Source organism: Oryctolagus cuniculus, chromosome 16 (assembly GCF_051225735.1).
Source record: "Oryctolagus cuniculus isolate XC-2025 breed Fujian yellow rabbit chromosome 16, ASM5122573v1, whole genome shotgun sequence".
NCBI lineage: Eukaryota > Metazoa > Chordata > Mammalia > Lagomorpha > Leporidae > Oryctolagus > Oryctolagus cuniculus.
Genome location: NC_142882.1, coordinates 18,669,011 through 18,687,264, shown reverse-complemented (window position 1 = coordinate 18,687,264; position 18,254 = coordinate 18,669,011). Strand labels below are relative to the sequence as shown.

Here is an 18,254-nt window from a genome sequence, read left to right as displayed (position 1 = left end):
CCAGCTGCAGGCCCTGCTGGGCTGCTGCAGGCGTCTGGGACGTGACCCGACGGATGAGTTGCTCTCTCTCCAACAGAAAAACAAATGCACATATAAAAGCCAGTTCAAGCTTGGTAATTTGTAAAATGCACTTAATGGGTGCGAGAGTGGCCGGAGCGTGCACCAGATGCCATGAAGGCAGCACAGCACTCACCAGAGCGGGTGTCCAGCCCCCACCAATTCCCCGCTGGTCTGAGCGCCCACCAGACAGCACGGAACATGCACCAGGCATGGCAGAGCACGTGCTTGCTACAAACACGTCTACAGGCGGCCATGGCAGTCTGCCTTCTGTGTTCTTCGTACCCGTTTATGACTTGAAAAAGGAAACCAAAGCTTTGCTTATTTTTTGTTGGCAGACACAAACTAAATGTCACACTGTGGAGCAGTCGATCAAAAGGAAAACCTGTACCAGGATTTCCAACCTCTGCGTGGCCGGCTCGGGCTGGGTAATTTGTGGGTGAGAGTCCCTGTTTTGGGCGTCCAAGGCACCGAGCAGCACGCGTGCCCCGCCAGGCGCTGGCAGCACGGCACTCCCGCTGGTCTCCGGATACAGTCATGTCCCATCGGGGGAGTGACTCTGACAAAATTGCTAATCTAAACTGATACCAATATTCTCTCTTTAAAGAAATGTCTCTTTATACAAGTTTTTTTCCTTAACAATATTCATACCCACTTACTTTACTTTTTTATACATAAAAGAACTATCATCAGAAAGGAAAACGCGAGGGCTTCCGCAGAAACACTCAACATCACTCTCTCTGCACATTTCAATTCTCTGTCCTGAACCCTACATTCACAACTCTCCAAGTCCCATGTGACAGAACGGACTTCCGGACGTGGCCGTGCACTGTTTCCTGTCTAGGAGTGAGACCTGCGTGTCCTCCTCCTTTGCCTATCCTGGACCCCGGGTGACCACATCCTGAGGACACAGCAGCCCAGCTGGGAGGCAGAGGTTCTGCTGCCTCTGAGTCTTCAGGCGGGGGTGCAGGGGCACCAACGCAGCTGGCCTGCTCTCAGCGCCACGGTCCCTAACACCCAAAGGCCAGACAGTACATGCGCCAACTCCCCGGGCCTAGCGTCTGCTGCAGCGAACACTCAGCACGTGCCAGAGGCCACCACTTACACAGCACTTCATAACGAAACGACTGATGGGTTTTCCTACATTTCTCTGTCTGTGCATGTCTGGCTCAGGGAAGAGCATCTAACCACCCAACAGAGCGAGGCTTTTCTGTCCACTGGTCCACACCAGCTGGTGGCACATCTGGGTGCCACTGAGGCAGCTTCCCACGGAACCTCAGGGGCCTTGGCACCCTGCCAGTCACCAGTGGAGTGACACACGCACAGCACGTGCAAGAGCAGCCTGCTTCCTGGTGCACAGCACCGACAGGGCCTCTGGGCCTCCTCCCCACATCCTGACAAGCAGCCCTGCCCCGCCCACGCCGCCGACACTCACAGCGAGCTGGATGGCCAGGTTGTCAGCCACCTTGTCCAAGAGGGCCGCCGTGGGCTTCTCCTTACAGAGCAGCACCAGCTCCAGATCCAGGTCCCCCTTGAGCAGGAGACCCTTGGCTACAAGGCCGACCCGCATGACGCCCCGCAGGGTTCTGGTCATGTGCTCCGTCTTCTGCTCCCTGTGGGGTGGGGCAAAGCACAGCTCCGTGAGGGGTCAGCCGGACCACAAGCCGGAGCCCCAGGACGAAGAGGCCGCTCTCTAGGGAGCTCTGGTCCCCAGAGAGAAGACATCCTGCTCCCACTCGGACCTACCCAGCCCCTTCTTTGTTCTCGTCCTCAGCCGGCACGTCCACGTTGTCGGCTTCAGCCTGGTCGCCGCTGCCTTTCTCCTGCTCGTCGATCCAGTCAGACACGGCTTTGAGGGCCCGCTCGGCGTGGGACACCATGTTCTGCACAGCCTCCAGCTCCTCTTGTGTTGGATAAACTGAAGAGTGCTTCGCCATCACGTGGCGATCATCGTTCACAAAAATTCGCATTGGGCGCTGGAAATGTGAAAACTAAGCTAAAAATGATGGAAAAGAGACCAGGCAGCCACCCACCATGTATCTTTTAAGCTAGAAATTGGAAGTTGTACTCTACATCCGTGTAACAGTGAGATGACCTGAACACGGCCGAGACCGGGGCCGCCCGCTCTGCGGCTCTAGACCACAGCAGACCCATGGGAGGGACCTGCCACTGCGCACAGGGCCCACTGCACATGTTTTCCTCTACACACACATGCATGATAAATTGGGCACAGTAAGCGATTAACTGCAGCTGAAAATCCATTAGAGGAACCGTAGGGAGGCAGTGCAGTGGAGCTTAGACGCATGTCTCCAGTGAGACAGAGCTGAAAGGCGTCAGGCCGTGCTGTGTGGAATGCATGAATGCTTTATCCGCGGAGTCTTCCTGTGGCGTTCGTGGATCCCGGTTGTGACGGGTGAATGACACTACAGAAAGCCACAGTGTGGATAAGCAGAACTACTGTGACTGCGCTGTTCTCATGCATATTACTGTCTAGTCTGAATAGCCTAACGAAAACCAACATAACCAAATGCTTTGGGTAAATGCTACCAGCACAAGGAAGGAAGAAAGAAAATACCATCTGTGATTTAAGAAAATAACAACTTCTTACCATTTTCACTTCTTTTCCTGTAGTGTCTGGAAATCAAGCTTTGCTTTTCAGATTGTAACAGTCCCCTGGCGTTACCAACACTTCAACTATCTACAAGACCAGAAAATCCTTTTAGTTTCACGTATTTCGTAGACGCGATGACTTTGCACTAGATACTCCGCGGGAACCGTGACCCGGCGCTGCCTGCAGAAGGGCTGTGAGCACATCAGGACTATCTCCAAGGGAGCACTGCTGGGCCAACACCCCTGAGCCGGTAACTGTGAAATTCCTTTAAAATGAACACGGTTGGTCCAAGAAGCCAGGCCCACACTCAGACAGTTTCACCTTCTACCTTTCATTTCTTCATATAAAGTGTATCAAGTTTTACACAGATCAAAAACCTAAGAAAGCAGCCAAACACTGCTACAGGTAGTCATGTCCATAAACCCTGGAGCCTGGCACAGGGGTTGAGCCACTGCTCAGAATGCCGGCAACCAACACTAGCGTGCTAGTCTGAGTCCCAGCCACTCCACTGGCAAGCCGGCTTCCCGCTAGTGCACAGTCTGGGGGGCAGCTGGTGATGGTGCCCACATGGGAGACCCGGATGGAGCTCCCAGCCCTGCTGCTGCAGGCGTCTGAGGAGTGAGGGAATCCGAGAACGGAGGCTAGCTATCATTCAAATAAATAAAAGCACTTGCAGACAATGCCCAAACTCCGCCGAGCAGAAGGTAAGAGCCTTCTGCGAAGCTAGCACCTGAAACGCCAGGCAGACACACAGCCGCAGCCGACATTCCCTGTGGCCCACCCCTGGCGAGCAGGAGACAACTCAAGTGAGTGACAAGACAGGACCAAAGTGACTGTAACTGCAATTCTGGTCTCTAAATAACATGCTGACTACAGCCCACTTGATTCCCACTCTGCACAAGCACTCTGGTCCATACTGAAACCTTCCACACAGCCAAACAGCACAATTCATCAGCCTATCATGAAACAGGCTACCCCACCCCCACTGCCCACAGCTGGCTCAAACCCCGGAAAGGCACAGGCTGCAAGGACTACCTGACGTGACTGGCCAAAACTGGAAGTTCCCACGGGCCTCAGGTTAGCCAACAACTGTAACTATGCACGGTAAAGATCCAAGGTTCGCCCTTAAGTCCTACAGATCGGGGCTGGCATACCATATGGGAGCTGGTTCAAGTCCCAGCTGCTCCACTTCCGATCCCCATCTCTGCTGTGGCCTGGGAAAGCAGCAGAAGATGGCCCAAGTGCTTGGGTCTCTGCACCAGCATGGGAAGACCCGGAGGAAGCTCCTACTCCTGGCTCAGGATCCGCACAGCTCCCGCCACTGAGGCCAACTGGGGAGCGAACCAGCAGGTGGATGTTATCCATGGAGCACCTGCAACTTGGAGGCATCACAGCTACCCTCCACGGGGAACTCTGAAAATTAAACTAGTCCCGAGGAGAGCATGTGGCATAAATCCACAGACCCTTAAAAATGTAAACCTTGGGGCCAGAACTGTGGCCCAGTGGAGTAAGCCACCGCCTTCAAGGCTAGCATCCCATATAAGCACCAGTTTTGAGTCTCGGCTGCTCCACTTCTAATCCAAGTCCCTGCTATTGCACCTGGGAAAGTGGCAGAGGATGGCCCAAGGCCATCCTGGTGGGAGACCAGTGGAGTTCCTGGCTCAGGGCCTTGGCCCTTTGGGGAATGAACCAGCAGACAGAAAATCTCCAACCTTTTCAAATAAATTAAAATCTTAAAAAAAAAAAATTGGTGCTGACCACAAGCCCCAAGAGGATCCGCAGGACCAGGCTGCCATGAGGACTACTTACAGAGTGACCTGACGCACAGGCCAACGCACGCCCCTGCCCAGAGGAACCACGGTGCAGTGCCGCTAGGGGCGCACCACGCTGTGGCTGGGTCTGACAACGGCGTCCATCTGTGGGATGCGTGTCTCGGGTACAGCAGTGCCTGAAACCCTACGCCCGGTGTCTGCTCTAAAATCCTCCAGTGAGGGGAGGGGGAGAGCAGGAAACCGGATCAGCCATGTGGGGTCCACGTGGATCCACACCACGCAGGCACTTTCACAAAGTTCACTAGTGCAAGCAACCTAAGAAGTAAGCCAGGGACTGGGCTACTGCATGAGACACCCACAGCCCAGAGTGCAGCGGCAGTTCAAGGCCGAGAACCTCCACATCCAACCCAGCTCCCTGCCAGTGCAGCCTGAAGCCAGTAGATGATGCCACAAGTGCCTGTGCTTGGGCACCTGCCACGCACGTGGGAGACCGGATGGAGTTCCTGGCTCCTGGCTTCAGCCTGGCCCAGCCCTGGCTGCTGTGAGCATCTTGAGAGCAAACCAGAAGATGCCTTTCAAGTAGATGAAAATAAACATTTAAAAATAAATAGGGGCCGGTGCTGTGGCGCATTAGGATAATCCTCCACCTGTGGTGCCGGCATCCTGTATGGGTGCTGATTCTAGTTCCAGCTGTTCCTCTTCCAATCTAGCTCTCTGCTTTGACCTGGGGAAGAAGTAGAAGATGGCCCTACACCCATGTGGGAGACCCGGAAGAAGCTCCTGGCTCCTGGATTTGGATCAGCACAGTTCTGGCCATTGCACAGCCATCTGCGGAGTGAATCAGTGGATAGAAGACCTCCCTTTCTCTCTCTCTGCCGCTCCTTCTCTCTCTGTATAACTGACTTTCAAATAAATAAATAAACCGTGGGGCTGGCACTCTGTAGCACAGTGGGTTAAGCTGCCAGATGCAGTGCCAGCATTCCATATGGAAGCCAGCTCGGGTCTCAGCTGCTCCACTTCTGATCCAGCTCTCTGCTATGGCCTGTGAAAGCAGTGGAAGATGACCCAAGTCCTTGGTCCCCTGCACCTGCATGGGAGACCAGGAGGAAGCTCTTGGCTCCTGGCTTCAGAGTGGCCCAGCTCTGGCTGCTACAGTCATTTGGAGAATAAACCAGTGGATGGAAGGACCTCCCCACCCCCACTGCGCGTGCCTTCTGCCTCTGCAGAACATGTCCCAGAAGAGCCAGAGTCACAGGCCAAGTCAGGAGGAGAAGGCAGGCTTGTCCCCAGGACACGGAAGTTGACCCGTGAGGGCTTCCCTGGGACACCTGGGACTACAGAATCACAATGAGCAACTCCTCACTGATACGGAGCTTCAGAGCAGGCAAAATCAATCCCCGGAAGGAAAAACAGTGGTGGCCGCCAGGGTGATGATCAGGCTACCTCCCGACAGGCCTGGGTACCGTTATGGACAACACCACTGACCGGCACACTCAAGCTTTGCGTACTACTTGAAAAGGAAAAGATCTGTAATGAGCACTGAGATCAGGGTACTACGCAGAGATGAGACTACCTCTTTCTGCTACTCAACTTGAAACGCATCAGAACAGTGAAGTGAAAGAACAAGATCAGAGATGGGTTGACTCATGCATGAAACAGTCACAGCTGCACTGTCAATGCCACAGCCTGGGCTGTGTATGCAGGCTGGCACTTGCTGTAAAATAAAATCCTGTGTATTGGAACGTTCACCACAGATGTTAGGAAAATCCATCTACAACTGATCCGGCGTACGTTCGGGGGAGGCGGGCAGGCATTTGGCACAGCAGTAAAGATGCTGCATGGGACGCCAGCAGCGCATGTCAGAGTGTCTGGGCCACAGCCTGGCCCTGCTCCAGACTCCAGCAGACGTGCACCTTGGGAGGCAGGTGGCGGTGGCTCAAGTAGCTAGGTGTCTGCCACCCACATAGAAGATCTTGATTAAGTTCCTTATTTCAGGGATTTGGGCAGCAAACCAGTGGGCAAAAGCTTTCTCTGACTCACAAATGTATTTTTTTGACAGAGTTAGACAGTGAGTGAGACAGAGAGAGACAGAAAGGTCTTCCTTCCGTTGGTTCGCCCCCCCCCCCCCAATAGCATCTACGGCCGGCGCTGCGCCAAACCAAAGCCAGGAGCCAGGTGCTTCCTCCTGGTGTCCCATGCAGGTACAGGGGCCCAAGCACTTGGGCCATCCTCCACTGCACTCCCGGGCCACAGCAGAGAGCTGGAAGAGGGGCAACCAGGACTAGAACCCAGAGCCCATATGGGATGGCAGTGCCACAGGCGGAGAATTAACCAAGTGAGCCATGGCGCCAGTGCCTGTATTTTTTTATTAAAGATTTACTTATTTATTTGAAAGGCAGAGGTGGGGGGGGGTATCTCCCACCAGCTGGTTCACCACCCAAATGACTGCAATGGCCAATCTGAAGCCAGGAGCTTCTTCCAGGGTTTCCACACGGGTGCAGGGGCCCAAGGACTTGGGCCATCTTCTACTGCTTTCGCAGGCTATAACAGAGACCTGGTTTGGAAGTGGAGCAGCTGGAACTCGAACAGGTGTCCATATGGGATGCCGGCACTGCATGCGGTGGCTTTAACTGCTATACCACAGTGCCGGCCCCATAAATCTTTAAAAAAAAAAAAAGTTCATTTGCCTCTCTGGTCAGAGAGAGGGAAGGAGACAGAGCGCAAGGTCTTCCATCCTGGTGGTCACTCCTCAAACGGCCACAACAGCAGGAGCTGGGCCAATCTGAAACCAGGAGCCAGGAGCTGGTTCTGGGTCTCCTGTGTGGGTGCAGGGGCCCGCAGGCTCAGGCCATTCTGCTGCTTTCCCAGGCCATCAGCAGAGCTGGATTGAAGGGGAGCAGCCAGGACTCGAACCAGCACCCAGATGGGGTGCTTACATGATTTTCCACCTTCCAGAGTCGAGATCTCAACCTCACACTCTGGACAGTACTGATGCAGGCCTGGCGCTCACACCCGGCTGCTACAGGATTCTGGCAGGCAGAGAGCAAGTAGTAACCCACCGTGCCACACATCCATCTGGACAGCAACGCCCTGCCTGGGGGTCTCCACCTGCTGTGTGCGCTCACTGAGCCCAGGACCGGAGACTGCCTCATTTCATCCTCCCGCACACGGTCCGTGAACAGAGGCACTGGGTCCCTGCTGACTCCGCCCAGCTCACTTGGTCTGTCTGCCCTCCTGCATCCTGGTGCCCTGGGCCCTCAGATCCAGAGGTTCTGAGGTGAGGGTCGTGCCTCCTGCTCCAGGTGGAGAAAGCAAGGGAGAGTATCCATGACGCGAGCTAAACACAGCTGGCAAACACAAGCTACTGCTTCTCCGCAGGGCAGCACAGCCAGGCCGGCCGGTGTTTCTGAGAGGCCGGCCAGCGACTCACGCCAGCCTCTCGGAAGCCAGCTGCTCTGCTCTGGAATACCGGGGACTCCACCTCGGTGACCACTCTGCGGCTCTCCCGAGGAAGAGGCGAGCTCTGCTTTCCCAGGGGAATCTGGGCGAGAACACTGCCAGCGGCGAGTGCACAGCCTCCCCTACGTGCACCTCCCACGGCTCCGCCGGTGTAACCTCACAAAATCTGCACGGCTGAACAAAGCTCCCCCACAGCCGCAGCTATGATTCAGACCTGGCCACCAGTGCAGACGGCCAAGGCAGGGGGCAGGGGGCGGGGGGCGGGACGTCACACAGGGCCTCTGCAGGGCTGGGATGTTCCTGACGCCAGCCCACCCGCAGCTGGCACTTTCGGAAGCTTAGACCACAGGGGCTGCCCGGCGTTGCAGGGACCATCTCTCCCCTCCTCACTGATGATACTCAGCCCAGGCACGTGCGGCTGGGAAAGCACGGCCAGGTGAGCACCGGGGCTCCGTCTGCAGAATGAACGGACAGAACAGGGGTAGGGCGGCACCCGTTACCTCCTAAAAGTCTCAGGGCCCCGAGCCAATGCTATGCACGGCAGGCTAAGCCTCGGTTTGCGGCGCTGGCATTCCGAATGGGCACTGATTCGTGCTCCAGCTGCTCCACTCCGGATCCAGCTCTCTGCCTAGGGCCTGGGAAGGCATCGGAGGATGGCCCAAGTGCTTGGGCCCTGCACCCACATGGGAGACGCGGAGGAAGCTCCTGGCTCCTGGGTTCAGGTCGGCCCCGCTCTAGCAGTTGCACCCATTTGGGGAGTGACCCAGCAAATGGAAAACCTTTCTCTCTGTCCCTAGCCCTACCCCTCAAATTTAAACAAAACAAAACAAACTCACACACTCCAGGCCTTCTGGTCAGCTGTGGGGAACGGTCCTGAACCATTCATCTAGAAAGACTGCAGTAGGAACCCACTTTCATAGGGACTCAAGCCAGCAACAGGCTTCCCTGACCTCTGGAGCCGCCTCTCCTGGGCTATGAGATGAAAAAACAAACGAGCCAGTTTCGTAGCGACCCACTAAACTCTGACAGATTCACATCAGCAAGGACATCAAGAAAAAATAATCTGATGAGGCCAGCGCTGTGGTGTCGTGGGTAGAGCTGCAACATGCAGTCTGGGCACCCCTTATGGGCACCGGTTCCAGCCCTGGCTGCTCCACTTCCGATCCAGCTCCCTGCTAATGCACCTGGAAAAGCAGTGGAGGACGGCCCAAATGCTTGGGCCCCTGTCCCCACGGGGATGACCAGCAGGAAGCTCCTGGCTCCTGGCTTCGGATCAGCACAGCTCTGGCCGTTGCAGCCATCTGGGGAGTGAACTGGCGGATGGAAGACCTCTCTGTCTCTACCTCTCTCTGTAACTCTTTGAAATAAATAAATCTTAAAAAAAAAAAATCAAGTCTAGAGGCAGGTATTTGGCTTGGCAGTGACACTTAACGACACTCACATCCAAATAGAGCATCTGGAGTCCACACTCAGCTACACTGCCGACTATGCTTGCTCCAAGTGCAGACCCTGGGACACAGCTCTACTGGCTACTGTCCCCTCTGTGGGAGACCTGGACTGAGTTCCTAGTTCCTGGATTAGGCTCCAACCAAGGATCACCGGGGGCATTTGGAGAGGGAACCAGCAAATGAGAGCTCACTCTTTCCTGCCTGCCCCTCAAATACATTTCTAAGAAATCTAAAGCCTAACACTGTAGTTTTCAGTTCTGTTTCGACATTTTCACTGATCCAGAGGAAGACATCAAAGAATACAGGCAGGTGCTGTGTTGTACCAGCTTAAGCTGCTGCCTGCAATGCGGGCATCCTGTAAGAGCACCAATTCTAGCGCTGGCTGCTCCACTTCCTAACCAGCTCCCTGCTAATGCCCTGGGAAAGCAGTAGAAGATGGCCCAAGTGCTTAGGCCCCTGCAGGAAAATGGGACGAAGTTCCAGGCTTCTGGCTTTGACCTGGCCCAATCCTGGCCATTTTAGGCATTTGAAGAGTGAGCCAGTGGATAGAAGATCTGTCTGTCTCTCCCTGTAACTCCTTCAAATAAATAAATCCAAAACAACAACTTAGGAATACAGATTTTTAACAAATATTTTCAACTTAAAGATCTGTCTTAATTTCTTCCTATATTAGAGTTCTAAAAAAAAAAAAAAGGGGGGGGGGTGGCCAGTGCTGTGATGCAGGTTAATCCTCTGCCTGCAGCACCAGCATCCCATATGGGCACCAGCTCTAGTCCCAGCTGCTCCACTTCTGATCCAGCTCTCTGCTATGGCCTGGGAAGGCAATAAAAGATGGCCCAAGTCCTTGGGCCCCTGCACCCACTTGGGAGATCCAGAAGAAGTTCCCAACTCCTGTCTTCAAATCGGCCCAGCTCTGGCCGTTGTGGCCACTTGCGGAGTGAACCAGTGGATGGAAGATCTCTGTAACTCTGACTTTGAAATAAAATAAAATAAAAAGAAAACAAAACGTTTGGGGAGGCAGAGCTATCTTCCGTTTGCTGGTTTACTTCCCAAATGCCAGGGAGCTCCTAGGGCTGCATTGACAGGTAGCTGGGGTCAGGAGCCAGAGCTGGCACTCAAAGCTTCTGCTACAAAGTGCACACATGCCAGGCAAACGTCCCATCTGCTGTCCCACACGCCCAGCCCTCGTGCCGGGTTCTTGATGGAAAGACGGAGATGATGCACAACATGGCATCCAGTAACCAGAGTATCTGAGTTCAATTCCCAATTCCAACTTCCTGCTAATGCTCAACCTGGGAAACAGCAGGTGACGGCTCAAGTCCTTTAAGTCCCTGGCACCCAGGAGACTCAGACTAAGTTCCAGGCTCCATCTCTGGTCCAGCCCAGGCCTTGCCATTGCAGGGATCTGGGTCATCACCCAGTGGGTGAAGATTTTTGTCTCTGCCTTTCAAATGGAAAAAAAATACATAAGGGACATTTATAAAATAAAGCTGGGGAGTTGGCATATACAGGTTGTTCCCCAAAACATCTCCTGAGGCCTAGGACAAGGCCACTGGTTCAGAGCCTGAGCCTTGCCTTGGCTCTCAAACCGGCAGCGCGAGGCCTCCAGCAAACCACGAACACACCTCCTACACCCCAGAGCTGCTGACGGGAAGGACAGGGATGCTTTGTGAACTGCGGTACTCCCAGGTGCAGAGCAGTGAAGGGATGCATTCCACTGGCCCTGGACAGACACAGAACCGCTTTAGAACCTGCCAGACAGCGTCAGGAAAGTCCGCCACGACTCCAAAGGGGACGCAGCGAACCCTCCAGCACGCACTGGAGGAGGCAAGCAGGTGACGGGACCAGGCTGCACAACTTCCCTCACTGGGCGGGGCCAGGTGTCCTCCCAGTGAGTGCCCATGGCGGGGCCCCGGATTCTTGATAACTCAGTGTCCAATTTAAGGTGTTTACCTCTCCCAAAAGCGCTTTTCTACTATAGAGGGGGAAAAAAGACCATCTCAAGAGATCTGAAACAGGCAAATGTGAATTATTTCACTAATAACGTGTACCTTTTTCCCAAAAAGGCAGACAGATCTCCCATTCACTGGTTCACTCCCCAGATACCTGCACCGGCCCATACTGGGGCCAAAGTCAGGAACCCAGAACCCAATCCAGGTCACCCATGGATGGCAGGGAGCCGAGGACTGCAGCCAATCACTGCTGCCTCCCAAGCTGTGCACTGGCAGGGAGCTGGAGCTGGAAGCAGAGTCAGGACTTGAACCTGGGCACTCTGATACTGAACACAGTGTCTCAACTATGCCGCAGCCACACACATACCTTTTGTAAGTCAAACTCTTTACTTTGAAATACTTGCAGGGGCCGGCACCGTGGCATAGCAGGTAAAGCCGCTGCCTGCAGTGCCAGCAACACATATAGGCGCCCGTTCGAGTCCCAGCTGCTCCACTTCCAATCCAGCTCTCTGCTATGTCCTGGGTAAGCAGCAAAAGATGGCCCAAGCCTTAGGCCCCTGCACCCACATGGGAGACCCGCAAGAAGCTCCTGGCTCCTGGCTTCCTATTGGCACAGCTCCGGCCGTTGCAGCCATCTAGGGAGTGAACCAGCGGATGGAAGACCTCTCTCTGACTCTCCTTCTAACTTTCAAATGAATAAATAAATAAATCTTTAAAAAAAAAAAGAGATACTTGCAGCCTTGACTTGCAGCTGTTAAGAAAGAACAGGGTGCCCCAGTGTACTCTGTACTCAGCTTCCCCCAATGTAACATCCTGCAAAACTACAGCACAGTGCTGTAACCACAGTCCAGACCACAGCCTTGGACCCACACCACCTCCTGCTGCCCTTGTCCGACCTACCAACCTTCCCCCATACCTAGTCCACTCACCATTTCTATCATTCTGACATTTCAGCAATGTCACAGTAAGAATTATGGAGGGCCGGCGCTGTGGCGCAACAGGTTAAAACCATGGCCTGAAGCACCAGCATCCCATATGGGTGCCGGTTCGAACCCCGGATGCTCCACTTCCAATCCAGCTCTCTGCTATAGCCTGGGAAATCAACAGAAGATGGCCCAAGTCCTTGGGCCACTGTATCCACATGGGACACCCGGAAGAAGCGCCTGGTTCCTGACTTTGGATCGGCTTAGCTCCAGCCACTGCAGCCATTTGGGGAGTGAACCAGCAGATGGAAGACCTCCCTCCCTCTCTCTCTCTCTACCTCTCTAACTCTTTCAAATAAATAAAATAAATATTTAAAAATAAGCTGCTACCTGCAGTGCCGGCATCCCATATAGGTGATGGTTTGAGTTCCAGCTGCTCTACTTCTGAGCCAGCTCCCTGCCAATGTGCCTGGGAAAGCAGTGGACAATGGCCCAAGTGCTTGGGCCCCTGCACCCACATGAGAGACCCAGAAGCAGCTCCTGGTCCCAGCATGGCTCAGCCCTGGCTGTTGTAGCCATTTTCTGCCTCTCAAATAAACCTGTAAAAAGTTGTCTTCAGAAAAGGAAAAAGAGTGACAGTGTATGTACCCTTTCAGGATTACTGCTGCACTGCACACTGCCTCGAAGTTCCCTCAACAACTCACTCTGGAGCAGCGCCTGGCTCCCCAGCTAACCCCACTAGGGATGCCCGCGTACCACATCGGAAAGCCTGGCTCTGGATCCCAGCTCTGCTCCCGGCTCCCGCTTCCTGACACGAGCCGTGAGAGGCGGGGGAACGGCCAAGCACTGGGGTCCCTGCAACATGAGGGAGACCTGGAATTAGGTCCAGGCCCTGGCTTCAGACTGGGCCTGCCCTGGCCGCTACGGGCTTGGGGAGTGAACCAGCATATGGGGGACCTATGTGTCTCTCTGCCTTTCAGATAAAAATAAATCAATCAAGATTTCACAGCGCACTCTCTTTACTGCTAAGCAGTACTCCATGGAATCCACGGAGCAGTTAACTGTCGCCCGGCTGAAAGGTACCTGGGGTTGTTTCTGGTCCCTGGGTCTATCAGAGACAGCTGCAAAGAACCCTGCTGTGTGAGCTGTGAGCAGAAGCTGCCACTTCCTCACAACACACACCAGGAGCCGGCTCACACGGCAGCTGCTGCTCAGTGAGAAACCAATGGGGCGGACCCTGCTTGGCACGCCTGCGTTCCAGAGGGCCTGCTGGCCACGGCTGCTCTGCTTCTGACCCAGCTTCCTGCCAGTGCAGCCCAAAAGCCGGGCATCATGCCTCAAGTACGAGTTCCCGGGACCCAGATGGAAGAACCGGATGGTGTTCTAGGCTCGTGGCTTCAGCCTGGCCACACCCCGGCTGCTGCGGTCATCTGGGGAGTGAACCACAGGATGGAAAAATCCCCATCTCTCTATCAAATAAAGATTACAAAAAAAAGAAAAAAAGAAAAAAAAAGAAAAAAAAAAAAAAGAAACTGCCACAAATTGTTTGCCAGAGTTGAAGCCTTGGATTTTTTTTAAAAGAGTTTATTTATTTGATTGATGGCTCTGTGGCATAGCGGGTAAAGCTGCCACCTGCTCCACTTCTGGTCCAGCTCTCTGCTATGGCCTGGGAAAGCAGTGGAGGATGGCCCAGGTTCTTGGGGCCCTGCAGCCACAAGGAAAGCCCTGGAGGAAGCTCCTGGCTTCAAATCCGTACAGCTCCGGCCACTGCAGCCAAATGGGGAATGAAGCAGCAGATAGAAGACCAACCCCCCTCTCTCTCAGTGTAAACTCTTTCAAATAAATAAATCTTAAAAAAAGTTTGTTTATTTAAAAGAGGGAGAAGGGAGATCTTCCACCTAATGGTTTACTACTCAAATGGCCACCAAGGCCAGGGCTGGGCCAGAAGAAAGTCAGGAGTCTAAAACTCCATCTGTGTCCCCACTGTGTGTACCAGGAGCCCGTGCACTCGGGCCATTGTCTGCAGCTTCGGCGCACTGGCAGGGAACTGGACTGGAAACGGAGCTGCCGGGGCTCACGTGGGATGCCGGCATCGCAGGCAGCAGCTTAGCAAGCTACGCCACTAGGCCAGTAGCAAAGCCTTACGTCTTGCAGTGGTCCCTTCACCATTCTCTTCGGTCCATCCATTCGGCTTTGCTCCCCTGGGCTCATGAGAAGCACCCAGGAGGGGACTGTAGACCTCCCAGCCACTGCTATCCCTTGAGAACTCTGCTCAAGACCGACACTTTCACCGAGTGTCCCCAGCAGCCTTGGAGCTGCTGATTTCCATACTGTTGACGTCTGGACGTTTTTAAATTTATGAATACATAGCAAAGAATAACCTGCCAAAAATCTAAACTTACCAATGCAAAGCAAACATAACTTGCAACATTTTAAACACACACATTCAGACAACAACAGGAAGTCTGCAAGGAAGCAGCAGAAGTGGTCCCGAAGGTGAGCGACTCCCCAAGACAGACCTTACCGCTGGGCTTGACCCCGGCCTGAGGACACTCCGAAAGCATCGCTCGGGAGGATCAGTCTGCCATGTCCGAAAGAGTCACCACGGACCCAAACTGCCAAGGGAACCACTTCTCGCCCTTCCCCTGAGACCACCAACAGAACCTGGAGCAGATGCACACAAATAGGACACCCAGGCTACACTGTGACTACGTGGCCCTTCAGGGATCCCTCCGTCCTCAGAAGCGCGCTCTGAGACTATCCCATTTGTGTTCTGAACCCTAATAGCTACATTTCCAGCCTTTTCCTTGCACCGCTATTTAACGACAGGAGGAGCAGATCTCAACTAGGTAACACTTTCACAGGAGAGCTGGAATCGGACCTTAAAAGGATATGGTTTTCCAAGTGCTCTGCAGTGGGATCACCTGTGCTGCTGTTTGTAAATCAGCACACTGCTGTGGCTCCTTCGCACACACCACCCAGCCCCCCTTAGACTTATTTCAGCACTGACTTCCGCCCAACAGTGAAGGTAAGAGGTAACCTACCTGCGCTAGGTAAGAGCCACTCACCTCAGGGGGCCCTGACTCTGTGGGCTAACCTGCCAGGTGGCCTGCAGTCCCAAACCCCTCCCTATCTCCCAGGGCTTTGTTAAAATACAAAACCTTCAGTGGACAGCTCCCAGGATAATCCTAATTCCTGTAAAGACACAATCAAAGCATGGTTCAAATGAAAGGCCAGGGCCTCGCGGGCCTCACTGGTGACAATCAGCTCCCTCAGTGCCGGGACTACCTGGCTCACAGGCAAGCCCGAGGAGGGAGGCCCACGTTCCCAGGAAGCCATTCCACTCCCGGTGGGGCAAAGAGCAACAGGAAACTGGGAAGACGGTCAAAGAGGGAAACAAAAGGTGTGCTTCAGCCCCCCAAAAGCTTTTCTGAGGACACATCTCACTAAAGACAAACAGGACAGTGTCCACTGCTTAATCCAAAGAGGTTTCTAGAAAGCTCCACCCGTCCAGAGAGCATGAGCAGACCCCCGTTTTATCTCTAGGATCAGAATCCCGTCAACGTGGTTTGTGACAGGAAAAATTTAAGAAAAGAAAAACACAGGGGACCGACGCTGTTGAGTAGCTGGTAAAGCCGCCGCCTGCAGTGCTGGCATCCCATAGGGGCGCTGGTTCGAGTCCCGGCTGCTCCACTTCCGATGCAGCTCTCTGCTGTGGCCTGGGAAAGCAGTGGAAGATGGCCCCCAAGTCCGTGGGCCCCTGCACCCACGTGAGAGACCTGGAAGCTCCCGGCTTCCGATCGGCGCAGCTCCTGCCTTTGTAACCATCTGGGGAGTGAACAAGCGGATGGAAGACCTCATCTCTCTCTGCCTCTCCTTTCTCTGTGTAACGCTTTCAAATAAAATAAATAAATCTTAAAAAAAAAAAAAAGAAAAGAAAAGAAAAGAAAAGAAGGAGCGAGCCTCAGATTCCCGCTCTCAGAACCAAGGACCTCTGGAGAATATGAGAAGCCACAGGAGTTTCAGCCCCACCAACACGGCGAGCCCGGGATCAGGCCTGGTGCAGGCAGGGCCGCGCCTGGCAGCCACCGCGTCTCCAATCCCCAGTCCCGACTGAGGGCGACCCCAGACCACGCACAGGCTCCATTCACAAATCTGGAGGACCAGGAGCCGCCCACGTGGCCGCCACACAGCGCGAGCCCAGAGACCCGGCGCTGCGGGTCAGGCGTGCTGGGGCCTAATCCCACCCCTTTCCAGCCGTGAACCAGGCTCGGTCTCCCCACGCGTCGTTCAGCCCGCACTCCTGGAGCTGCCCCAGGGGACCACGCGCGAAGCCCAGCGGCGGCTTCCGTGGGCAGCTCCGGGATCCCCAGCCGCCGGCATCGGGAGCCTGAGGGCTTCAGTCCCGCTGGCCAACGCGAACTCCCCGTGGCACCTCTCGTGCTGCGTGCACCCCAGGTGCGCCAACACCCCACCCACGCTGAAGAGCAGGGGATCTCCCCCCCAAGAAATGCAGATTGAAAAGCAACGGAACCCTCGAGTCCGCTTCCCTGCCCGTGCGGCCCGCCCCCGGAGGAGACAGCGAGAGGCGGCTCACTCTCCCCGCCTGTGCACATGGAACCGGGGAGAGCGTGCACGGCACAGCACACCCCCCAGGAATGCACGAGCCGGGGCGGCACCTCCCGAGTAAGCCCCCGACGCCCCCTCCTCCCAAAGGCGCACGCGCGGGAGCAGGTTCCAAGCAACGTGCACCACGATCAGCATCAGCGCCAACACCTGAACCGAGGGAAGGCTGAACCCCCACTCCCCCAACCCCGGCCCGAGAGGAGCCCCTTAACCCGGAGGGAGGCCTCGGACCCCGAAGATCAGGAGACTCCCACGAGCCCACAAACGCGCTCGCCACCCGCAGAGCCCGGGGGCTCCCAGGAAAAGGGGTCCGCCTCGCCGCCGCCCGGCGAGGACAAAGGAGGCGACGTTTCCCGCCTCGGGGACCTGCGGCCGTCCCGGCAGCCGGCGCGGGATCGGGACAAAGGAGGAGGAGGCGGCGCGCGCCGCGGGGCTGGGGGGGTCGCGCCCGCCGGGATGCTCGGGGCCCGAGGGGGGTGTGTGCTCCAGGCACGTGCGCGCGTGCGCGGGGCCCCCGCCACAGACAAAGCCCGGCCCCGGGGAGGCGGCGGCCGGGGGCCGGGGGCCCGGTGCGCGCGCAGCCCCCCGCGCGTGGCGCCGCCGCGGGCCGAGGGGCCGCCGCGGGCGTGGGGGGGGAGCGGATGCGCGCGCACCGGGCCCTCGCCGCCGCCGCCGCCGCCATTTTGTTTCCTCGGCACAATGGGGGAGAGTAACGGCCGAGCGCGGGAGCGAGGCCGGCGGGGCAGCAAGGAGCCGGGCGCCCGGGCGAGGGGGCCGAGCGGGGGCGGGGGGCCGCGGGGCGCCGCCAGCCTCGCCGCCGCGACCCCTCCGCCGGGACCGGGCCGGGAGAGGCGACGCGCGGCGGGGGGAGGGGCAGAGGCGGGAGCGGGCCCCGGCCGGCCGCCACATTGCCGCTTACCTTCTCGGCGTCCGCTTCCCCGACCGCAGCCGCCGCCGCCGCCGCCGCCCTCCTGCCACAGCCCGCTGGGGTCTCCCCCCGAAAAAGCCACGCGGTGCGCACCGGGCTGCGGAGTCCAACTGCAATGGCGAGAAGAGGAGGAGGAGGAGCCGGGGCCGGGGGCGAGCGGGCGGGCGGGCGCGCGCCGGGGAGGTGCGGGGACACGTGACCGGCCGGAGCCCCGCCCCCTCGGCGTCGCGTTGCCGCTCGACGCAGGCCCAGCCCGGCTGCGAGGGAGGGGCGAAAGGCGGCGAGGGGGCGGGGCCGCGTCACGTGATGGGGACGTCGGCCGTGCGTGGCTGGTCACGTGGCGCCGGTACTTTTTTTTTTTTCCCTCTTCCGACTTCTCTGCTTTGTCAGGTGATAGGGGCGAACGCGGCGCCGCCTTCGCCACGTGACAAGGACTTGGGCGGCATTGGTGGGCCTCGCTCACGTGACGAAGCGGGCG

The 18,254-nt window shown here is 56.3% G+C and overlaps 1 protein-coding gene across 11 annotated transcripts in view; it reads right to left on the bottom strand.

Moving 5' to 3' along the window:
* Nucleotides 1-18,000, bottom strand: part of ILF3 (interleukin enhancer binding factor 3) — a 29,347-nt gene extending 11,347 nt beyond the window's left edge. For 5 of the 11 annotated variants that reach the window (XM_008251537.5, XM_008251538.5, XM_089316428.1 and 2 more), the window contains exons 1-4: nt 17,768-17,981; nt 2,666-2,755; nt 1,804-2,048; nt 1,493-1,670 (exon numbers count right to left, since the gene is read on the bottom strand). In XM_008251537.5, the coding sequence (XP_008249759.1) occupies nt 1,493-1,670; nt 1,804-2,048; nt 2,666-2,668 (426 nt within the window). In that variant the 5' untranslated portion in view covers nt 2,669-2,755; nt 17,768-17,981. Of the gene's footprint in view, nt 1-1,492; nt 1,671-1,803; nt 2,049-2,665; nt 2,756-17,767 lie in introns of all 11 variants that reach the window. The other 6 variants (XM_002723275.6, XM_070059138.2, XM_089316425.1 and 3 more) reach the window with 2 other exon arrangements.
* Nucleotides 18,001-18,254: the final 254 nt, after the last annotated feature.